Source organism: Lactuca serriola, chromosome 4 (genome assembly GCF_051521515.1).
Source record: "Lactuca serriola cultivar US96UC23 chromosome 4, Lser_US96UC23_V15, whole genome shotgun sequence".
NCBI lineage: Eukaryota > Viridiplantae > Streptophyta > Magnoliopsida > Asterales > Asteraceae > Lactuca > Lactuca serriola.
In genome coordinates, this window is record NC_136411.1 from 158,307,298 (window position 1) to 158,332,563 (window position 25,266).

General features: G+C 34.0%; 3 protein-coding genes and 1 non-coding gene across 4 annotated transcripts; 2 read left to right on the forward strand and 2 right to left on the reverse strand.

Annotated features, from left to right (window-relative positions):
* The first annotated feature begins 2,201 nt into the window (after positions 1-2,201).
* LOC145102831 (GDSL lipase-like) lies at positions 2,202-4,064 on the forward strand. The gene is made up of 6 exons (XM_079040314.1): positions 2,202-2,534; positions 2,625-2,746; positions 2,864-3,094; positions 3,178-3,427; positions 3,509-3,739; positions 3,828-4,064. Exons 1-6 carry the CDS (start codon positions 2,270-2,272, stop codon positions 3,848-3,850), a joined length of 1,122 nt encoding a protein of 373 aa, XP_078896440.1. The 5' UTR covers positions 2,202-2,269; the 3' UTR covers positions 3,851-4,064.
* Positions 4,065-9,189: 5,125 nt separating this feature from the next.
* On the reverse strand, positions 9,190-9,780 carry LOC145098943 (uncharacterized). The gene has a single exon (XM_079036532.1). The coding sequence runs from the start codon at positions 9,778-9,780 to the stop codon at positions 9,190-9,192; it is 591 nt and encodes a 196-aa protein (XP_078892658.1).
* Positions 9,781-21,855: 12,075 nt separating this feature from the next.
* On the reverse strand, positions 21,856-22,587 carry LOC145098944 (uncharacterized). The gene has a single exon (XM_079036533.1). The coding sequence runs from the start codon at positions 22,585-22,587 to the stop codon at positions 21,856-21,858; it is 732 nt and encodes a 243-aa protein (XP_078892659.1).
* An 841-nt stretch (positions 22,588-23,428) lies between these two features.
* LOC145103494 (small nucleolar RNA R71) lies at positions 23,429-23,535 on the forward strand. Its single transcript, XR_013706583.1, has one exon. It is a non-coding gene; the product is annotated as a small nucleolar RNA R71 (small nucleolar RNA).
* Positions 23,536-25,266: the final 1,731 nt, after the last annotated feature.

Sequence of the window (25,266 nt, forward strand, 5' to 3'; positions counted from 1 at the left end):
AGGGAAGTAGGGCACTTAAAAGGAAACAATTAACAGTTAACGTCGATAGGGACTAAGTGTCCAAGAAAAAACAAACTCAAGGATGATCTGAGTTAATTTTTGAAAATAGGGACTAAAATGCAAAATGACATATGCACGAGGGACGATTGTTGTAGTTTACCCTTTAATATATCCTTATGGTTCATTTTTTTATTCGGTTTGTAGTTTGGTTTTCTGTAGTTTTTGCAAAATTAAAAATTGAACCGCATTAGAATTTTTCGTTTTTTGCAAAACTGAAAACCACAACGTCATTTTTTGTTTTGGTTTTGGTTTATATGGTTTTTCCTATTTGTGGTTTGGATTTTGGTCACCCTGTATATACATATGTATATCAAGCTATGCATAATAGGTATATACATAAAAAAGACAAAACTTCAAAAATGATCCATGTAGTTTTCGAAAATATCAAGTTTAGTCCCTAAGTTCAAAAAACCTCACAGATGGTCCCTGTGGTTTCAAAACTTTTAACAGATGGTCATTTTCGCTAACTACGTTAGCTTTTGGCCGTTAAGTGAAGGGCATTTCTGTCTTTTCATTACTACAGGGACCATTTATGAAGTTTTTCCTGATTTAAAAAAAAAAGAAAAAAATATAATTATTTTATATTAAAGGGTCTCTCTCTCTCTCTCTCTTTATCTCTCTCCCTCTCTCCCCACGCACACACACAAACTTCTAAAAATTCTTTTCTTCTTCACCTACACAAACAAACCCTAAATTCTCTAAGATCTCCAGCAAAATACAAAAACCTAAACCCCAATTCTGTCCATACATAATCATTGAAACCAAAAGCCAAATATTGCAAAAATGTAGTGCCCAAGCACTAATTCCTTCTATTTCAACTCTTCTTTATGTGATTGCCATCCTGGGTACTTGTACAACGCTATAACCAACATATGCTCCCCTTTCGTCGTATCCAGCGCCAACGAGTTCTTATTGGGTACCGGAGTTGATTATTCGATTAATTTAAACTCTATATTGGTATACGACCTGAATGATAACTCCATAAACTTGGAAAATGTGACCAAATCTAGTTCAATTGTTCAAAGCAATTGGAACTTCCCCTGAGCTTTTATTCACTAGTTTTGAGCTTTTATTCACTAGTTTTGAATCAAGTCGTAGGAATTCAAACTCTATGTTGGTATATGACCTGAATAATAGCTTCAAAGTTGTATAAGAAATTGGGCATAATGTAATCTTTGGTGCTGATCTTGATTCCGCAATTCCATCAACAAAATTGAATTGGATTCCAAGTCTTAAACTGCTAATGGCTTCTGGGTCTCACAGTGGACCATCTGGCGTTTCAGGAAACATCAAGTTTTGGGATATAATATCCGGGAATCTTGTTTCAGAAAAATAAAAGAGAAAGTGGATTGCTTTTCGGATATCACAGTTTATGATACCCTTTCATCTATTTTCAAGATAGGAACAAATTTTGGAGAGGCTTCATACATTGATTTTAGGAACATTTTGTCGGATAATTCTTGGAATTGTCTTGGTGATTCAATAAAAGTGATGAATGTGAAGAAAGAAGGGTATGGTTGTAAGATTGAAAGTCATGGGAATCAAGTTTTTTTTTGCAGTAAAGAAGGTGAATTGGAGCTGTTGTCTGAGGTTTTGATGGGTTCTTTGAGAACTGGTAAAAATGGGAAAGAAGAGAGGGTCTTTAAGAAGAACATGTTGGGTAGGTCGAAGGATTTAGGACAAAATAGGATCCCAAATCCAGGGTTTGGTGGAAACAAAATGTTCGTTACTAGGAAAGATCAGCAATTTGTTGAGGTCTGGCAGAGAGAGAGAGAGAGAGAGAGAGAGAGAGAGAGAGAGAGAGAGAGAGAGAGAGAGAGAGAGAGAGAGAGAGAAGAAGAAGAAGAAGAAGAGAGACCTTTTAATATTAAATAATTATATATTTTTTTCTTTTTTTTTAAATAAGGCAAAACTTCATAAATGGCCTATATGATAGTGAAAAGAGAGAAATTTCCTTCACTTAACCATATGGACCATTTTTGAATTTTTGTCTAAAAATATGTTTTTCTTGTTTCTTCTAACCAATAATCTTAGATGGTTTGTCTAGATTGTTTTTGTTTTGTTCTTTTTAATATTACAGTATTATATTTTAGAAAAATAATATATTTTTATTTTTATAAAAGCCAATGAAAAACCATTTATTTTCAGAAAAAACCACCGATAGTGGAAGTTGTGAATCGTGAACTCTTGATCTGAAGACAGATTACCCATGGTCGTTTCAACCAGCGAACTGGCCGTTCTAGTTTTCGTTGTTTTGTGTCTATCAATACCTACATGTTGCCTGAGTTCGCAGGGGATTTTCGACCAACACGTTGCGCTCTTCGTCTTCGGTGATTCGCTGTTCGATCCTGGAAACAACAACTACATCAACACCACTACTGATTTTCAGGCGAATCATTGGCCATATGGTCAATCTTACTTCAATCCTCCGACTGGGAGATTCTCCGATGGCCGTCTCATCCCCGATTTCATCGGTGAGCAGTATCCCAAATCATATCAACTTGTTTTTCCTTCTTCCTTCCGTCATTCCTTACCTTACCATAATACCATGCCTCTTGATGCAGCTGAGTATGCCGGACTACCTCTCGTTCCGGCGTATCTCGAACCGGGGAATAATGAATTCACGCACGGAGCAAACTTTGCGTCTGGAGGAGCTGGTGCCTTGATCGACAGCCATGCTGGATTTGTATGCCTCCCCTTCTCTGCTTCGAAGAACTTATTCCCTACAATGTAAATGCGCCTTTTGTGTTCGATGAAATGCCTAGCTGAAGAGAACATTGAATTATTCTTCTATGTAATGTAGGTAGTCGATCTTCAAACACAGCTACAGTACTTTGGCAATTTAGTAAACCATTACAAGCAGAGTTTAGGTGATACCAAAGCTCAACAGCTTCTATCAAACGCTGTCTACTTGTTTAGCTGTGGAGCCAACGACTACCAAAAGCCTGTTGTCAATCATCACAGCATCTTCCATCCATATACCCATGAACAATACGTGGACATGGTGATCGGAAACTTGACTAACGTAATCCAGGTCAAGATTCAAATTATAATTCTTCTCATCTGTTCTATCTTCAAGCAATTAAACTCGATTCTTGATTCTGCTTTTACGAACAGGGAATACACGAAAAAGGAGGCAGGAAATATGGGTTTGTCACTGCCCCTCTTATAGGCTGTTGGCCTGGAATTAGGATGAGACAACCTGGGAATACGTGTAGTGTAGAGACTGATGATATCACAAGATTACACAATCAAAAACTTTCAAGAAAGCTAAAGAAATTGGAGAAGGAATTGGAAGGATTTATGTATGCAAAGTTCGACATTTCCACCTCCATTAACAACAGAATGAAGAACCCATCAAAATATGGTACTCATGAGCTATCTTTATGAACTATTATTATATTATCATCTTTGATTTCTTTTTTCTGTGGATTAATTTGACATGAAGGGTTTAAGGAAGGAGAGATTGCATGTTGTGGTAGTGGTCCATTTAGGGGGATTTACAGTTGTGGAGGGATAAGAGGGATAAAAGAGTATGAAGTATGTGAAAATTCCAGTGAGTATTTGTTCTTTGATTCTTTTCATCCCAATGAAGTGGCAAGTCGCCAATTTGCAGAAATATTTTGGAATGGGGATTCCAAGATCACAGAGCCTTATAATTTGAAAGCCTTGTTTGAAGGTACACATTTGACATTTACAAAAAAAAAAGACAATTAAGTGTAAAGTTTTATGGTTTGAATGAAGGTTTTCTTGTGTGTACTTTGTAGGGATCCCAAATGATGAGTTATGATTAGTTAAAGTGAAGTGGAAGCCATGAAAGTTCTTGTAAGAAGGTTAAGTTAGTTGCACATATCTTCACAGGTTTTGATTAATATTTGTGTATTTTGCTTAAAATTTGGTTTTAGATAAAAGTTGTTTTGATTGTTAACACAAGCATCATGACATGTTATAATGTGTGTATAGTATATATACCCTTTAATCCTATGTCTACATTTATTTTGAAATGATAATATAGTATATTATTTGGTAATATGTTGGATTAAAAAAAATATTTGTAAGAACAAAACGTAAAATGTATAGAAATGAATAATGTGAATAGTTTATGGTTATTATTAGTGAACAACTTGTATGGGGGAAGTTGTGATTTTTATATTTCAAAGTAATTGTACTTCTTTATGTTTGTTGTATGATGTAAATTATGACATTTTAAAGCTAAGTTTCTATTCAAAAATTTCCAACTTTTCACCAACTTACATGGAGAATTATTTCATAATTGCTAATTTTAGGGGTTTTCATATGAACGGATATGTTTGATTTGATTCAATTAAGTGAATTTAAATTGATTTTGATTTTTGAAATATAGATCCGAATAGTATAAACCATATTGATCCAATCAAATAAAATTACAATTCGGTATGATTGTTCTTTACAATTCGATTTTCAAGAATTGAGATATTCGAGAAAATATATATATATATATATATATATATATATATATATATATATATATATATATATATATATATATATATATATGTTAATATTAACAAGTTTAAATCCTAAATCTATTCATTTTTTTTGTAGATATATAAAGGACTTTAGGCTTTTTATTAGAGCCATGCCTTCTAATATAACTAATAACAAACTCTAATAAATTAACAAATGATTAAAAATTTATATTATGTACCTTGTTAATTTTACTTATTTTATATTTTTATCGGCCATGTTGATTGGACATTTCTTTGTTGACGTGACATGTCCACGCTAATAAAAAGAAATGGAAAGAATGATGAAAAAACGCTTGAACTCGAGACCCCTCGGTTTCTCCCTTTTACTTACTAATTCCTTAAAAAGAGGTATGTGAAACTGATGATGCGCTAGTTGAATTGCATTTTCATTTTTTAGTTACTAATTTGCTTCTAGTTCTACAAATGTAAAAGGGTTCATTTCACTGTTGATAGTTAAGGGAAGGAAATGCATTTAGGCTTTTAATGGTAGAAACTTGAAACATCCAACATGCTAAGCTTCAAAGTTCAAATTTCAATTCTAAATTTATATGAATTCTAGATTATCCGATGACAAATTACAATTGAGTTTTTGGTATTCAATGTTTAATGCTTCTCATTATATTTGCCTTAACATATTGAGTTTTTGGTATTTAGTAATTTTTACATTTTAAATTTGATTTATACCATTGAAAGCGACTTGCTTAATTTTTTCTTAGACCAGGTTTCAGAACCTCTCATAGACAAACATATTTTAACATACAAAATAAGGGAAAAGGAAGCCTATTATAAATCAAGTTTTTTGCTCTTTTTTTTTTTTTTTTTTTGTTTTTTTGTCCCCTTTACACTTTAGGGCCTAAACTTAATCTTATTTACAACTCGAATGATATTTATTACAATAAATTCCAAAATTTAAAATGTTACAATGCAATGATGAAAATATTCAAACTTGTTGTAACTGTTTAAATTCATAGGGTTTTTAAGGAGCTGAAAAATGTCCAAAGTTCGAGCAATATGACAAGCTTTTTAACTGCCACTAAAAGAGGTATCCACACTCTTTGTTTGCTACTACTAATAATAAAATATTGATATTAAATATTAATGGCTAAAATGCAAATAACAGCAATATATACTTCCATTGATTTTGTTTATTTTATTTATAGCCTCCTACTTTCCTTTCTTCCTATTACAACATTCTACTTTGAAAGAAATGAAAATAGAATTCTGTAGTACAAAAATAAATGAAAGTTCGTTGCTATTTCTTGCATTTTAACCCTAATTCGCCTGGACAAATGGAAGATAATTCATGGCAAGCTTTTGTGTCTGTGCCTAAACACAATTGGGTTGTTGCAAAATGCAAACGCAAGTTTTCAATGCATTTTGTTAAACATTTTGGGATGCTAATGATGAACTTTGGAATGGAATTGCAGATTCCGTTGGCACATTACCTTCCAACATGGAGAGGGAATGTAATTGAGGATGATATAGAAATTAATCCATCAAGAGTTGTTGGAATTTCATTCTCAATGAATTAAAAAAAAATATATAAAAATATAAAACATTTCTGTTTTTAGTATAATAATATGAACATAGGAACTTACCTAGAGTTGTTAAGTTTTGTAAGTACCATGAGTTTGTTAACCTTGTAGTAATTGTATCTTATCTTTAAAAGATCAAATAAAATAAAATCCACACTTGTATGTTATATTGGATTATTTATCATTAGGGAAGTGCGTATTTGTTGTGCGATATCCTTTGGTGGATGGAAATTTCCTTTTATAAATAATTTTAATTATTAGTATTTGTCTTGATGATAAAATTTAGTATAACACGTTAAAATCATGTTGAGATGTGAATTGCACGTGTTTTCTATAGTTTGAAATAAGTGGTAATGCTCATTTAATGTATGATAGAATGAAAAAGCTCTATAAAATAGGAGATTTCTATATAAAACCCCAATAATTGAGCAGATAAATTATGTAGATACATGCACCTTTTTAGAAGCATATGACAAAATTGGATGATTGGAGATAAGAGTTATCTTCCTAAACATTCTACGATTTTTTATATTGAGGCTGAAGAAATATTGAATTTTGAATACTTGAAATTATTCCATTTCAATCAATAGAAATGGTATCACGATTAGTATTCCCACTATCATTAGAGTTTTTATTAATATACTCACTTGAAAAAGATGTAATTGTTTGGTGAAGTGCCATTTTTCATGTTTACTCAAATATTTTTATTTCCAACCTTTTAGGTTATGTTTGGCAGACTAGCTGATGACTGAAAAGCTAGCTGTTAACTTATAAGCTAGCCGACAAAAAATAATGTTTAGTAAAAACTAACTGATAATCTAGCTGAAAGATATAAAATGAAATAAAATGACATTTAGAAGAATAAGTTTTCTGTAATTAAATAAAGGTATATTAGGGAAATTTTTAAAAAGCTCTTAAAAAACTATTCAAAGTAGCTTTTTAAAAAGCTAACTTATAAGGTAGTTTATCAGTTACTTTTTGACTTGTGAAACATGACAATTTAAAAAAGCTCGAAAAATAAGATAGCTGTGGCACGCCAAACTCAGCCTTAGATGGGTGTAGTAGTTTTTCTACTTTTGCGAATTGTTTTTTTACTTTATTTATAATGTAATTTTGTAGAACTAGTATTTATAAGTTTTCTTTGAATCTTTTGACACATTTGTTCATGAATATCGTAGATTTCACGAATTATGGCGTGAATTTACATTTTAGTTCAATGCTTTACTTAAGCAAACCGTTTCTTAGTTTACGTTGATTTCACCAATTATGACGTGTATTCGCAAGTTGAAATCACACATATGCCAATGTTACAAATAAAGGTGCAAATAATGGTGGATGATGTCATGAACTCAATTGAAATTCACCAAATCCACATTGTGCTTCATTCCGAAACATATCTAAATGAGGTCTTGTGTCTCCTTGTTGAGAGTTCCAACTTGCCCTACATTTGTTTTGCTTATGTTTATTTTAGAGTTTTGTAACATTAAAATAAAATTGTGGTGTATATATTTACGTTGTATTTGTGGAAAAGACACCTTGTGGGAATACCATATTATTTTAAAAACAATAATTGAAGCCAAACTACAATTCAGTACTACAAAAAACCTTTAATGGTTATTTTAATTAAATCCAACGTCGGATAATAATCTGATGCTTAGCCGCCAAAACCCTATACGATGATCCCGAAATTAACATATCGACAAGTAACATGAGCATTCTGCATGCCCTTTCTGGTGGAATCGACCACCTTTTTTTTTTTTTTTTTTTTTTTTTTTTTTTTTTTTTTTTTTTTTTGAGCCTCCTCAGTGATTTGGTCGACTAGCATGTAATTTGTCTATCACCGGTGGTTTCACGATCATCACTTGATCGGGTATTTACCCATTCAAAAGGATCGGAATTGGATTCCCTATCTTCTCGTATGTATATTAATATATTTTTATAAGAAGGTACAACTATGCAACGTCGTGTTATTCGGAATAATTTTATATTTCTAAAACTATTATCACATGACTAAAATGTAACCAAAAAGCTATTTGGGTACATGCATTCTGATTCAAATTTAGAACCATGAAACCACATTTATGATTGTCACATACTTATTTTGATATGGTTATGGATAAGCATTTGATTCGCTAGAACCGGACTGGATCGGAAAAAAAAACAAAAACCAACCCTAGACTAAACCAGAATTACATATTATCAGGGAAGATACCCACTTATTCAGTTTTAAGGTATTTGGTTCCTGCATCTAGAACCAAAAACAATTATGGACAAAACATTTTCAAAGTCTAATACCTTGTGTCTTTACCATATCTTCCATAGAATATTAGCAAGCGTTCTTACAATTTGAAGACTTCAATTGTAAATTCATCGACTTCTTATAACACCCCAAGTCCCCAACATTAATATAAAGTACAAAAACATGTTTCATTTCAAACATGCTTTAAACAAGATGGTATACTTTCATATTAAGTACAGGATATCAACTTATATCATCAATGCCATAGTTACAACAAACTAAACAAAGTGGCCTAATCGGGTGATACCATAAGTAAATAAAAAGCTACAAAAACTTCTTCTAAAAGTATCAGATGCTATCCATAATCTAATCCATCCCTTTCCTCTTATTGCTTGTACATATCCCTGTAACATACGTCATAAAAACAAGCATAACATCCCCCTTGCATAACAAAGGCATCACAGTGTGTACCAAAATAAAATAAACATAGTAAAGAAATGATATATCAAATATAACCAATAACTTTCACTTCATCAACTACTTGCACATTCAATGTCCCCACATTACTTTTGGGTGAACTATTCTCGGATCTTTAAATCAGGGCCGATCATGAGGATTTAAATGTCTAGGACGAGATGAATAAAAAAGGTCATTAGGCCTTAACGTGTAACGAATTAAATTACATAAACTCATTTTTTTAATTAAAATGATGATAAACTTTATAGATATAAGCATAGCAAAATCATAGTATTTTAATGAGTTATTACATATCGTAACAGCTAACCGACGACCCGTGAAACTCTTTTAACATTCTTGACTGCAAATTGGTTGATCAAATCTTCATAGTCTATATATTATTTAAGATTTCGTTCTCGATAGATATCATCAGAAAACCGCTAAGTCTTTCATGGGTCATTGTGGAGCGTAAGTAAGATTTCACAAACTCCAATTTCGAAAAACACTTTTCTTCAGATGCGACCGTTACTGAAATAGTCAACAATATTCTATATTCAATGCATGCATTTGGGAAACAATCAAATTCTTTCAAAAACTTCAAACCATCTATAGGGTTGCTAAATTCATTGGTTTTCAATGTCTCTAATAATTTCAACTCCATATAAAGTTCCTCGGTATCAATATCCGATATTTCTTCAAACTTGAGTGCTTTTTCAAGACGATGACAATACGACTTAAGATCTTTATCTTCAATTCCCCTCAAAGTATGTGGAAATAAAAAACCAAATACTTTGTCATACTCTTTGAATTGTTCAAATCTTGTCTCAAGAGAAGAAATGGCTTGATCAACAATATATAAGAAATAATTGACTCTGAAATTCTCTTCAGGTGTAAATGAAACTTCTTCCCTACTTGAACTCTTATCAAATCTTTTTTTCCTTTCAATCAAACGCTTTTGTGGAAATATTAGATCGATACCCATTTCAATAACAATCTCCTTAGCTTCAACAATCGCTTTTTAAAAACCAGTTTCTCTATAATCCTTGAAGTACCCAATCAAATTTTTTATTGCTGTAATAGCATTATCAAGATGCATATGCTTTGATTGTAACTTCTTACTCACAATATTCACATGATTTAGTACTTCATACCAAATAACAGTTGATACCAAAAATTCAAAGTCAACAAGTTTTTTTTTTCCTGTCAGTGAAGTTGCTTCACTTGCAATTGCAACATCATTATCTTTTTCATCAACTCCATATAAAGTTCCTCGACATCAGTATTCGATCTTTCTTCAAACTTGAGTGTTTTTTCAAGACGATGACAATATGACTTTAGATCTTTATCTTTAATTCCCCTTAAATTATGGGGAAATAAAAAACCAAATACTTTGTCACACTCTTTGAATTGTTCAAATCTTGTCTCAAGAGAAGAAGTGGCTTGATCAAAATTTCAAAGTCAACAAGTTCTTTTTCTATCCGTGAAGTTGCTTCACTTGCAATTGGAACATCATTATCTTTTTCTATAACTTGAAGTAAAGTTTGCCATACATCCACAAGTTGCAGTTTAATAGCGTTTATACTCTCAGCCCGACTTTCCTAACGAGTTTGACATAATGATTTAAGACTCCAATCTTTAACATTATCTTTCAAAATTTCCCACCTCTTATTAGAATTTGCAAGAACAGTATAAATGCATTGGATGAATCCAAAAAAGCTTTTTCCTTTAACACACTTGTTAGCCATATCACATTAGATTGAGAGAATGGCAACCACAAGGAGTGTCAAATGCTCTAGGAGTTATATCTAAAAATCTCTTTTACTCTCCTTGGTATTTTCCTTTCATGTTTGCTCCATTAAAATAGCCTTGACTATGTATAATTTCAAGACCAAGAGACTTTAACTCCTCAAGTGTAATATCAAATAGTCCTTTTCTAGTGGTATCATCAACATTCAAAAAACCTTAAAAGGACTCCTCGATAGTAACAAAATTATATGATAACTTTAAATACCTCACTATTATAGTCATCTGTTCTTGGTGACTTGAATCGGGAGTACAATCAAGTATGATTGAGTAGTACTTTGCTTCCTTTATCCTCTTGATAAGTTCTTTTTTAATTTCTTGAGATATCAAAAGTATTAGTTTGTTTTGGATCGTATGGCCAAGATAATGCACATGAAGCCCGTCGCTTGTGATTCACCACACATGCTCTTTGATAACTGGGTTAAACTCTTCCAACGTTTCAATGACACCCAAAAAATTCCCATTACCTATTAAATATAATTAACAAATAAGAAGTGGAATCATGCATAATAATTAACAAAAAAGTATTTGGTGGAATTGGAAGCAAAAAAAAATACAATTTATAGTTACCTTTTCTATACAACTTTTCATTGGATCCACAAAGTGCTAAATTATGTTTAGCAAAAAACTTCACTACTGCGATGATTCTCAAAAGGACTTCTTTCCAGTAATCTTTTTCTTTAATGAATTGATCATATTGAACTTTATCAACTATTTCATTCAAGTTCAATCTTTTACACATATCAAACCACTTACTCCTATTTGTAAGATGATACAAGGAAATTTCATGTTCTTTAACCCTAGTGGTAACATGGTGCCAATCTGCATAACCTTCATCATCCAATTTACCTTTCAAAATCATTTTCTAAACACTTTACAATAGAAGCAAAACACTTTTCGAATATACTAGCCATTCTCTATCTAACTTCTCCAAATTTGATAAAGTTCTAGTATATAAAGCTGTAGAAAATCGTCTACCAAATTTATCGTAGGGACCATACATAATACTAGTATCTCTTTTAGGACCTTTCTCAACCAAAAGCTTAATCTCATCATAATTAAGTTTTTTCCCACCTTCTTGGATCATATATATATCAACAAGCTCTTTAACGTGCTCTTACTTTTCTATCTTTTCTACTTCTACTTCTACATGATCTTGCTCTTCAACATGCTCTTCAACGTGCTCTTTATCGTGCTCTTCAACATGCTCTTCAACATGTTGTCTATAGATAAATTTATCTAGAGCACCGACGTCAACCTTTCTCTATTCTTCATCTAGTTTTCTTTTTTATGTTTTAACTACCAGATGGTTGTTTAGACTTCATCACTAAAAGTTCAACATTCAATAATCAACATTCATTCAGATTTCAGATAACATTCAAGTATAAATCTAATAAAGTGATTATGATAATATAAATATTCTTGCATAAAGACATAAAATAGTTCAAATTCAACATTCAATTTTTGATAACATAAATTATAAATACATTTTGTTTCTGATAATATTTAATTTCTCATAACATACATTAGACAATATTTATTGACTGAATTCTGAATACTAGAACAAAAAACAAACTAGATACTCATTACTCAATTCTGAATTCTAGAACAAAAAACAAACTAAGTACATGAATGTTGAATGAAATTGACTGAATTCTATTATTCTAAATACTGATAAGTGATAATATATATAATATATTCTTGATTTATTTTTTTTACTATAAAAAGACAAACAATATCATATAAACTAAAACAGTAAAACTCGAATCTGATGCTATACGAATACCAAATTACCAAACAATAATTCTGATACCAATTTTCAATTCTGCAAGTTCAATTTGGGTTTCACTATAAAATTAAACACTTACCTGATTAGCAGATTAGTGATCGAGTAAACTCAATCAGAGGGTATTCTGATTGATCGATGGTTTCTGGAATGCTGGATAAAGCCACTAAAGCCTGAATGATCAATTGCTTCTCCTTTTGGCGTTGTGTTCTTACGTACGTCCCAACTCCCACGTTCTGCTGAAGTCCTGATCTACAAATTACAAATGTGAACTTATACAAGTGGATTAGTGGATTAACATTCATGCTGGGCCTACTCTCAATATAGTATAAAAAGGGTAAATTACACCAATCGTTCCTCGTGCAGGTGCTGAAAAATGCATTTAGTCCCTATTTTCAAAAATTAACTCGGACCGTCCATTATTTGTTTTAAACGTGCACGCTTCATCCCTAATACACATTTTTATTGCAATATTAGTCCTTTCCATATCTGAAATGACCATAATGCCCTTTATGTTTATCTTTTCCAATTAATTTTATGTTATTATCATTATTATTAATTAAAAAAGAAAAAAAAAGACGTGGTACCACTTTATACGCAACCATATCTCTCCACCATTGTACCTTCCCTTTACTGTCTCTATTCTCCAAACTCTTAAAAAACCCTAAAACCATTCATCCTTAAGCCACCGACAGTGGATACCATCTTCGTTTTACACTCCGACCACATTCATGGAAACCACCGCCATTTTACACTCATCGCACTCTAGCCACCATCTTTTTATGGCCTAAGTGGCTTTGAACCATCTAAAATCGATGCCGCCACCTGTGAATCAGTCTTCGATCTCTGATCTCCGCCAGCTAGGGCTTCGTCATATGTACCCCGCCATCGGCATCGGCTAGGGTTTTGACAAATGTCATCGATCTCTGTGCGTTTCGACATATGTATAGAGAACAATATCTACCTCCATCGTGGCCGAGATGAGTGGATGAGATATGGAGAGCATCGAACTCCACAGTCGGAATCGATATCGACATAAGGGTGGTGGTTGGATGATTTCAGGTGTAAGGGGGAGAAGATGATGAAAAATTTAGGTTTCACCTGAACCTCCTCTTAATCAATCGCATGAGTATGTTTTTATGTCCCCACCCTTCAACCCTATATCTCTCAATCCCAGATTCATCTTCAACCTTCTTCTTTCTTCTTTCTTTTGAGTTACAATTCTGATCAGCTGAAGATTAGTAGATAGGGTAGGGTAGGTGATGATCCTGATGGTAGTTTTTGATGGAGGTTAGTGGCTGTGAATGGCAATAATGAACAGGGATGGGAGGTGTCGGAGTTTAAAGACGGGATAAGGATGAGAGAGAGAGAGATGTAGAGATGTAGAGATGCAATGGTTTCCGGTGGCGGTGGATGGTGGTCGGAGCTCAAGGGTGGCCGGAAGTGGATGGTAGCCGGAAGTGACTGTAGTTGGAGGTGGTTGATGGCCAAAATGGTTTGAACTCCTTTTAAGGGATGTTTCCTTTTGTAAAAATAACAATTATAAAAAAAATAATAGATAATTTATAAACAGTGAAAAAATAAATGAACAAGAAAAAGAAAGGGGCAAGATAGTCATTTTATGTTTGCAAGGGACGTAACGTGCACCTTTTAACGATACGAGGGATTGTACGAGTTAATTTTTGAAAATAGGGACTAAACATGCTTTTCGGCACCTGCACGAGGGACGATTGATGCAATTTAGCCTATAAAAAATGGGCCCCATAAAAGAATGGGCCCTGTGCCTATGTCTTGTTTGCTCATGCTCTTTACCGGGCATGATCTAGATAGTCACACTCCTATTTGTTTATATTTGATAAATACCCTCAGATCTTTTGATAGTCTCTAACAACATCCTCACCTAGTTGTTATCCTCGAAATTCTAGACAACGTTAATCAACCATTATCTTTTGATGTGAACTATACATGGATCTCTAGATAGTGACATTGCTTTTTGTTTACATATGAGATGAGAGGTAGCTATGGTGTGGATACTATGCAGCCACATCATTCTTTTGCATGCCAACTATGGTTAGCATGGTGTTATGGAGGGGTGGTGTGCCTTAACAGGCCACATCATTTTTATTTAAAATTTTTTTTAACAACTATTTTTTTGACAACTAGCTATTTTTAAAAACACAATCATTTTAATATTAAAAATTCTTGAATTGAAAGACATTACTTAATACTAGAATTAAAACACGACTTAAGTAATACATGACTTAAAACATAAAAAGACGACTTAATAACTAGAAATGTTACTTAATACATAAAAAACAATGAAACGTAGAAGAAGAAGAAATGACTTAGATCATAGGTATGGATTAATAAATGACTTAAAACATAAAAAATATAAAGATATTTCTGAGCCAAAATGCATAGCATTTCTTATGTAGATATTTCCGAGCCTTCATGCAAGAGAATAGCTTTAGGTTTTGTCCCGACTTATTAACATAAATGCTCATGATCTCTCCATCGGGTAGGGTTAATCACACTACTTTCTCGTAGCATAGGATCTCAACACGATGAAGGGATAGCCGATCCATACCTATGATAATGTCAAAGCTTCTGATAGGAATTGGCATGAGATCTATTATGAAAGTATGGTCGTTTAGGGTCAACATGAAATTCTTTAATATTTCGGTGGTGCTTTCTATTTGTCCGTTTGGTACTTCTACCTCATATGCCACATCTAATTTGATAGACTCATGATTTAAGAGTTGTTTAAAAGTTGGAGTTACAAAACTTCTATCGATACCGGAGTAGAAAAGTATTGTAGCATACAAGTTATTGACAAGGAACATACTGGTGACTACTGGCAGATCTCGAATAGCATCATTGTTCCCTATCACAAATGCCCACCCATAAGCATTCACTCATTCGTTCTCCAATCTAGGAAAATCCCACTTGAAGTGCCCCTTATCTCCACACTCATAACATACCTTTCCACTTCCGTTTCCAAATTCCGTACCAGTCTTTTGATTTCCTCCAACATTTGCAGAGCTCTTACAAAAACTGGTAGTATGCCCCTCTCTTTTGCATTTGTTACACTATAAAAACTCCCCGATATGGTGCTGGTTGCAAGTGGTACACAAAGGTTGTTTCCCATCATAGTTCTTATGTGGTGTTGGTGTTGGCGCTGGAGTTATTGCTAGTGGGGTTGCAACATAAATTTTTTTGGTCTCCTGTTTCTGAGGTTGAGTCGTGTTTCCTCTAGATGACTTGCGCTTGTTTGATCTAGACTTGAGGTTTTTAACACTTTCTTCCATGGTTCCCTGATTGATCTCGTATGTTCAGGCGATTAGTTATGTTATTAGCACTCTCAAAGGTTGTAGGTCTTGAAGACATGACAATTCCCTTTATCTTTGGCGCTAGTCCCCAGATGTAGCGCTCTACCTTCACGTATTCTGCAGTTACCAATGTTGGGTATAACAAGGCAAGACCATTGAATATGGTAGAGTAGGATTTATTGTTTGGACCTATCATTTTTAGGTTCCACAGTCCATTCTCCAGACTTTGGACTTCATTCCTAGGGCAGTATTCTTCCACAAACATTGTCTAAAGCTCTTCTACAAGCATACTTTGTTGTCCTCAACACAGTAATTATAACACCCGCTGATTCGGGCTACATAATTAAGATATAGTAAATAATCGTAGCCAAAGGTGTAGTAGTTGTAATAATGATCTCGTGGATATAAGGAATGCTTAAATCTAAAATTGTATAAAGTAGTCATGATTGTTTGAAGTTTTAAGGTCAGTCTTATACGACAAAATACGTCAGAAAATACGAATAGGCAATTGATTGCTTATTAGCCTAATTAATATGAACGAAAGTTGTATTAATTATAAAAGCAAGAGCATGCATATAGATATTGTCCAAATCTGAATTCGTATGAGGAAGTTACGATTTTTCGAATTTTCAACGCAACAATATGGACACATAAATCAAAATTAAGATTGGTTGATTATTAGGTAAATTAATCTAAATGAGAATTGAAGATCTGTTAAATATGAACTCGTCAATATAAAGACATTCGAGAGTAGATTTCGTATGAAAGAGTTATGATTTCCGCACAGACCTTAGCAGTCTAATCTCTATAAAATATGAATTTAAAATGGAGTTAGATTTAGCTATTGAGACTTAACGAAAGTCGTAGAGCTTGTCGAGAGGATTATGGGGATATAAAGAACGTTAGAAACGGAGCTTGTATGCTAAAGTTATGGTCATTCGAATATTTCAGGAATTTACTTATTGTGATGACATGACACCATGTGGCATGTCAGGCGGTCGACTCCTCTGTGGGACAAGGTAATATGGCTCGACGAGATTTGGACACATGGAAGCACTAAATTGTGACATGTACCATGTTCTAGAAGAATGACGCGAACGAAGGATCATCTGAAACGGGGCACCTGGATGAACTAGGCACATCAGGTAAAGGGTGCGACGCACCTATATAAGGCGTGTGGTGCGTATAGTAACCAACCTATATAAACCCCTATTTTTCCACTCATTTCATCCTACAATTCATCTCAAAACCTACCGATTTATCTAGATCCAACTTTAGGAGTTTTTTAGGGTAAGTAGTGGACCTCTAGAGCATTTGAGATCCGGAAGAAATAAAAGCTTTCGGGTCGAAGTTCTATCCATGCAATTTCTCAATTTTCGCTGAAATTTCTATAAGTTAAGATGCACTTACCTTGATTTAAGTGTAACTTATGTTTAAGTTCATTATTGTTATTCTGAACCTATAAACAATATTTATTAGTGATTCCAAGTCATAATACTAACTGAGCTCCTTACGGGAGTGATGTCTAGGCTAGATTTAGTGAGGTGTTTAAAGTGGGATTTCCAAATAATATACTCTGTATACCAAATGGACCCTACCTCCGATCTGATCTTACCTAGTTGCTCCTTATCAACTATAGATTAGTGTTCATAGGGATTATTGAGAAATCTAGACCCTCGCTATCCTTAGTCACATTGAATATAAGACTGAGACTTAGTGATATTCATACCTAGGTCATACCAAAAAAAAAGCCAAGGTGTTAGGCGGAGCGCTGCCCAAATCACCAACCATCCACTTTTAACAAGTGAGTGCATAGTTACTTTAAGCTTATATATATATATATATATATATATATATATATATATATATATATATATATATATATATATATATATATCAAGTATTTAATTACTTAGATGTCCTATGTGCTTATTATCTGTGTTCCTGATATCTGTGCTAAATGAGATATTGATTTTTACTCAAAATAAATCATATATGTATTTTTATCATACTTATATTGTATTGGGTAAAAAGGGTAGAGAGAGAGAGAGAGAGATGAGAAAATAGTGAGAAACCATGTCTAAACATAGTAGTATTGTACCAATGAGACCAGAGAGAAAATAATGGTGAAAGACTATACCCAACATTGTACTGTTGTGCTACTGGGATCAATCATCTAACAAAGTATTGATGACGACCACATACTCTTTTAGTCAGTCCAGTGGAACATTATCAGACTCGTAATCTATAGGTGTTAATAAATCATACTATCCGGGAATGTGGATTGTGTGTTCATTTGAGTAGTGTATCCCTCTAATGTTTGCCTTATTGATATGTATTGCTAAGGAATCCCCGATGCAATATTGTTTATAAATTTTAAATCACAACTAAATAAAATTTATCCCCATCATGGTTGCCTTATTGTGTGTTTATTTGAGTAGTTGTTTAAAAGTTTTAAATCACAACTAACTAAGTCGTTTTTGCTTCTTCTATAAAATTGGATAATATTATAATTATATGATGTTTAAAAATGTTTTGGTTTTTGAAAACTGAATTATAAAAACAGATCAAACCAAATTGTAACTGGATCATATTAGATTGGATCTGAATTTTGTTTGGATTATTCAGATCCATATATTGAAAACCAAAATCAATTAGTATTTACATAATTGTATCGGATAGAACCGATCCATTCAAACGAAAACCCTACACTCAGTTTCTTTGTATCACATGTAGCGGTAGAAAGGTACATGGATAGTGATGTTTGTATCTGATGTGTTATTCGATGAGATGTAGTCCGTAGTATAATAATATGTTGTAAGGCCTATTATGACTATGTTTATGCTTATGTTTCTTGTATCCGTGATGACATCCTAAGTTTTAATAATCAATGAAAAATATTTATTTGGAAATACTTTTTATGGGACACATTCCACATTTGTAAAGAATACTTTGTTTTGAAATAAGAATAAAGTAGAGGTCTTTTCGGGTCATGAATATAAGGATGTCACAGTTGGTATCAGAGCATTACTTTAAGCAAATTAGGAATGTCTAGGATTTCTAGACTTAAAATGAGAATTCTAAGTGATGATTGTGAGGTGTGTGTCTATTTTATTTTAGGTAGTATACCTGAATTGACACAAGCACTAGAATATTTTAGAGAATGTGACTTAATTGCTATTATGTGCTAAATGAGTTGTATAATAGCATGCTTTAGGTTGGCTACCTAGATTGCTATTATTGGAAATAATCCAAGATCTGTTTCCGACCTTGATTTATATTCAAAACGTATATATTAATGTGTTAGAATTAGCATATAACTTTTTTTTGGGGGGGGGGGGGGGGGAGGGGGTTGTTAAGGAGAATTATGCGTCTAAACATTCTTTTCTATCTTAAGGAGAATTATGCGTCTAAACCTTGCTTCAAGTGTAACTTATTTTTAGGTTCATTATCATTATTATGAACCTATAAACAAGATTTATCAGTGATTCCGTGTCATAATACTGATTGATCTACTGACGGGGGTGACGTCTAGACTAGATTTAGTGAGGTATTTAAAGTGGAATTTCCAAACAATATACTCTCTATACCAAACGGACCATACATCGATACGATCTTACCAGGTTGCTCCTTATCTGCTATAGATTAATATTCATTGGGATTATTGAGGAATTTAGACTATTGCTATAATTAATCACAAGGAATATAAAATCAAAACTTAGTGATATTCGTACCTAGGTCATTCCAAAGGAAAAGCTAAGGTGCTAGGCAGAGTGCTTCCCAAATCACCAACCGTCCACTTTTAACAAGTGAGTGCATAGTTACTTTCAGCTTACACTTAGATATCAAGTATTTAATTACATAGATGACCTATTTCATTATTATCTGTGTTCCTAATATCTATGCTAAATGAGATAATGATTTTTACTCGAAATAAACCATATATGTATTTTTATCATACTTATATTGGATTGGGTAAAAAGGGTAGAGAGATGAGAAAATAGTGAGAGACCATGTCCAACATAGTAGTACTATACCAATGGGACCAAAGAGAGAAAGTGATCAGATAATGGTGAGATACCATACTAGAGATAAAATAGTGGTGAGAGACCATGCCTACCATTGTATTATTATATTACTGAGAGCGGTCATCTAGCAGTGACGACGACCATAGACTCTTCGAGGCTGTCGAGTGGAACACTAGCAAAATCATAATCTGTAGGTGTTAATGAATCAAATTATATTGGAGTATGAATTATGTGTGCATTTGGGTACTGTATCTCCATCATGGTTTCCTTATTGATATGTATTGCCAACGAATCCTCGAGACAATATTGTCTACTCATTGCTACATAGATCCTTTAGGTCCCTTGAGATTATCATTTTAGGTTCGAAGAGTGAGAATAACAGAAATGGGTAATCAAGATTAATCCTTTTGGTGTGATACATATACTTATAACAATATAATAATAATATTGTTGGTTGAAAACCCTATGTACTCACCACGCTCCAAAGATCCTAACCCACTCAATTTCTTTGTGTCACAGGTTGTGGTACAAAGGTACATGGATAGTGATGTTTGGATCTGATGAGAGATTCGAGCAGATGTAGACCATAGTATAATAATATATTGTAAGATCTAGGGCAATGGTTGCGGTACAAAGGTACATGGATAGTGATGTTTCTTGTATCAGTTATGACATCACAAGTTTTTAATAATAATAAAAAAATATTTCTTCGGAAATACGTTTTATGGGACGAATTTTGCATTTATAAAGAATACTATATTTTAAGATAAGCATAAAGAAAAGGTCTTTTCAGGTGGTGAAAATAGGGATGTCACAGTTGGTATCAGAGCATTAGCTTAAGCGAACTAGAAATTTTGAGGATTTCTCGACTTAAACTTAGAATGCTAAGCGATGATTCTGAGGTATGTGTCTATTTTATTTTAGGTAGTATACCTGAATTTACTCAAGCACTAGAATACTTTAGGGAATGTGCCTTAATTGCTAATTTGTGCTAAATAAGTTGCGTTATTGCATGCTTTATATTTCCTACCTAGATTTATTTGAAAGAATCTAAGGCCTATTGTTGACCTTGATTTAGAAACTTTATGTGTTTAGGATTCTAAACATATATATATATATATATATATATATATATATATATATATATATATATATATATATATATTAGTGTATTAGAACTGACATATAACGTTTTTGGGGGGTGATAAGAAGAATTATGCATCTAAACATCCCTCTCTATCATAATATAATCGCAATTTCAATATAGTGAATAATTGTTCTGGTATACAGAATATTAGGGTGAGAACTCGTAGCGGATTGGGAAATAAGAACAAAAATCAATAGACTGAACCTCAAAGTGTGATCGAGCGTGCACAAGAAGTCGTGCCAGCGGCTAAACCAATCACAATGGCAGGAGTCCAAGCCATGATTCAGACAATGCTAGCTGAGAAAATGGAGGAGACTAGAAAACTAAACTAAATGCAAAAATGAATTAAAGAATTAAAGGGTTTGATGATTAATTATCCTAAGATAAAAAAATGCAAAAACTAAACTAAATGCATAAATGAAAAGAAATCGCAAACCAAGCTCGAGTTGCCTCCCGATAAGCACTTCTTTTTATTGGAGTCATGAGCCGGACTCTGTGCCCCCTCACGTTGAACTTGTCGGAGTGTCCCCCACCATTTGTATCTTTTGCTCCTTCCACCTTCTTTTGTAAGCTTAAACTCGTCTAATATATTCCTTTTTAGAATTTTATTTTTTAACCCTTGAATCATTTTCTTCAAGCTTTCTCTTAGTTCCCTTATATTCCTTGAAGATAAGGTTTTGCTTTGTCTTCATTTTTTAGCTCCACGGGTACCATCTTCTTATTCATAGTTAGTCTATTTTCATTGGAAATAACTTCATCCTCGTCACTTGATACCAACCAAGTCTTCACTTTCCTCACTCACCCAAGATGTTGGAGTTTTATAAGCAATCACCTCAAAAACAAGTGGAACAGATGCACTTGGTTTGGTGCGTTTAACTTGTTGAATCTCTTCCTCCATTAATTTTTCCAATTCTTCAAGTTCATTCTCTTCATCGGCATTGAAAACTTCACCTTGAACATTATTTCATTGAAAACCATCTTCTATTCCAAAAGTAGCTTCATCATCTCCAACTGTCAAAGTAAGCTTGGATTTGCGAATGTCTACCAGGGCTCGATCAGTATTAAGTAGAGGTCGACCAAGAATGATTAGGACATTGGCGTCTTCTTTCATATCTGAAATGACAAAATCAATTGGGAACACAAATTTCCCAATTTTTAACGAGATATTTTCCACAATGCCCCTTGGATGTGTCACTGAACGATTGGCCATGTAAATTGTCATTCTTGTAGCCTTCAAACCTGGAAGATTTAGCTTTTGATTGAATGAGTAAGGCATTAGATTTATGATAGCTCCCGAATCAGCTAATGTATAAGTCTTCAAATTATTCCCAAACTCACATGGAAGAGTGAGGCGTCCAAGATCTCCCATATTCTTAGGTAACTCTTCCATAATCACTTTAGAACTTTGCTCACTAAGAATTACCTTGGAATTCTTCTCTAACTGTTGGCGAGTATTGATGAAATCTTGTAAAAACTTTGCATATTCAGGAACCTTAGATAATGAATCAATGAAAGGGGTATTTATTGAAATACCCTTCACTTGCTTCATAAACTTCAAGTGTTGCTGCTCCAGTGGATGAATATGATCTCGTGACGGGAATGATAAAGGAGGACGATAAGCTTGAACATCATGGAAATTTTTTTGTTCAGACTCGCCCCACATCATGGATTCGATGTTTCTGCAACATTTTTTCATCTAATCGTTACTTTTTCGAGCTTGGTCCCGTTTGATGTGGGTCGACTTCAAGTTCTTCAAGGAAATCAGAGATGTTATCCTCTTTAGTTTCTATTACCTTTACATGTGATTGAGGCTTTGTCTCGGATATCTTTGGAGATAATTTTTCTTATACAAAAGTAGTTAGTTGACCTAGTTGGACTTCAATATTTTGGATCGATGCTTGGTGATTTCTTAGCAAAGCTTGCTGGTCCTTCATAATATTTTGATGTTCCCTTATCACTGCATCGGTCTCATCATGTCTTTTCTCGGAAGCCTCCATAAATCTATGTAACATTAACTCAAGATCAACTTTCTTTTCAGGAGTTGGTTGTTCGTTTTGGTATAAGCCTCGGTTAGTCTGCCTATATTTTTATTCTTTTAGCCTCTTATATTCGTCATATGGCAACCACTACTTCTTTGGTTTTCATCCAACGCCATACATATCTCCACTCGAGTAGCAAACTTGCACCTTTTTATTTCCATTTTCATCCAAGTGGGAATCTTTTGTTAAGTGTGGGCCATTACATCTTTCACAACCAACTCTAATAGCATGAATTGATTGGTCCATCTTGGTCATTCTTCGGTCCATAATATTTAGCATGGCTAGTACAACAACCATGTATTCAAAATTTCCACCCCTAATTCCTTTAACTCCATCATGTCTTGGATTGTGGTACTCACGAGAATGCTTGGAGAACTCTTCAATTAACTCCTGATTTCGGCTAGATTTTTCTTCGTAACTGGTCCGTGAGAATCAAGGAGTTTCCTTGTCATTACATTCAACCTGTCATAAAAGACAAACACTTATTGTTGTATGTTAAGGTCATTTTGAGGGCAGTTTCTTAGTAACCCTTTATATCGCCCCCATGCCTCATAAAGCGACTCACCCGGTTGTTGCTTAAATTTGGCTATTTCCTTCTTGAGTTTAGATATCTTTGATGGTGGGAAAAATTGTTCTAGGAATTTCTCACAAATTTGTGCCCAAGTTGTAATTGCACTGGGTGGTAGTGCCTTCAACCAATCTTTGGCTGCTCCCTTAAAAGTAACGGGAGGCATCCTTAACAAAATTGTCTCTCTAGGAATATTCAGGACATTGAAATAGTTTGAAATATCATTGACCTCATATAAGTGCTTGTAAGCGTCGTCATGATCATTCCCAAAAAATGTTACATCCTTAAGTGCAGTCAGAATTTTTCCTTTCAAATCGAATGTTACAACGGCGGGAATTGCAGGTTGTACTAAACCGGGACCGGTGTCCTCATAGATTCTCTTCTTGTATGCTCCCATGGACATATCCGCAAAGTTTTCCATCTCGTTTTTTGGGTTGTCTTCAGGTTAAATCTTTTCTAGTTCGAAGTCGGGTTTGGACTCGTCTTCGGATTCTTGTGGACTAGGTATTAGATCAAAGCCTTCAACCTTGCTTTTGTTCTTCGAAGATGTACTTGACTCACCCACGTTCTTTGCTTTCTTCTTTCCAAAAAATGATTTAAGGTCTTTGAAAGGCGACTTCTTTGGTGGTTGTTTTTCTTCTACGTTTTTATCCGTTTTTTTGTGAAGGGCCGACTCTGGATCTTCAAGCGGCTGTACCAAAGGTGTGTTGGAACCTCTACTGCAATAAAACAAAAAAATAAAAACGTAAATCTGAACAAAAACTAAATAAAATCGCCTAGTGACTATGTAACATCCCGAATCCTAGGTATTACATTTATTTATTTATTTTTGGGAATTAATGAGTGACTCGGCGAGTTGTGTGTTCGACTTGCCGAGTAGAATTGGATTTGAGCATGCGAGTTAAATAACCGACTCGACGAGTCAGAGATGCCGACTCGCCGAGTTGGCGCTGTGTGAGGAAACCCTAAATCCCTGGGTTTGGGGCCTATTTAAGGAAACTTATTTCCTCATTTCCACCTCACCAGCTACCCTACTCCCCTGAGTGAAACCCTAATCGGCCATTGAGCTAAGAGAGAGTGATAGAGCTAATATTTGAGTTTTTTGGTGAAGCATTGGAAGAAGAAGAAGTGAGATTCAAGCAAGGAACTCGGAAAGGCTTTGAGATCTAGTATTCATTCACTTGGAGCTTCTGTTGGAAGGTAAAAGTCATCACCTTGCTCATCATGTTGTTTAGATCTTGTTAATGAGAAACTTATGGGGGCTTTTTCCATATGTCATTAAGATTGGTATGACTTGTGCTTGCCAAGCATTAAGACATCAGATCTGGACCTTGTGAGGTCCATATAGTCCAAAGGTCCCAGCTTTATCCAACCATAAAGAGTTATTGTGCTTAAACACATTGGTTAGAGCTTTTATTTGGCATTATGGAGCAAACAACATGAACATAAAGATCGAAGGTTTACATGACATTCGACCCTTAGCAGGCTAGATCTAGAGTTTGTAGTGATAGATCTGCCTTAAAACGTATGAATGAGAATTTGACTTAAGGGACTCGACGAGTCGGCTAGGGTTTTTCCCGATGAGTCTGGACATGGGTAACTCGGCGAGTTTGACGGGACAACTCGACGAGTTGAATTGGGTTTTTGCGAGGTTTTGAAGGAAAAGGGGGACTCGACGAGTCACATAGATGCACTCGGCGAGTCGGGTCAACATAGACAGTTGACTCGAGTATTGAATTTTGTTGACTTTAGGGTTTGGTCAAGGCAG

Coding starts and splice junctions, on each gene's coding strand:
- LOC145102831 (XM_079040314.1), top strand. CDS start 2,270: ATGGTCGTTTCAACCAGCGAACTGGCCGTTCTAGTTTTCGTTGTTTTG. Junction 2,747..2,863: donor TCGACAGCCATGCTGGATTT/GTATGCCTCCCC, acceptor TATGTAATGTAG/GTAGTCGATCTTCAAACACA. Junction 3,740..3,827: donor TTTGAAAGCCTTGTTTGAAG/GTACACATTTGA, acceptor TGTACTTTGTAG/GGATCCCAAATGATGAGTTA.
- LOC145098943 (XM_079036532.1), bottom strand. CDS start 9,780: ATGGGTATCGATCTAATATTTCCACAAAAGCGTTTGATTGAAAGGAAA.
- LOC145098944 (XM_079036533.1), bottom strand. CDS start 22,587: ATGAAAAAATGTTGCAGAAACATCGAATCCATGATGTGGGGCGAGTCT.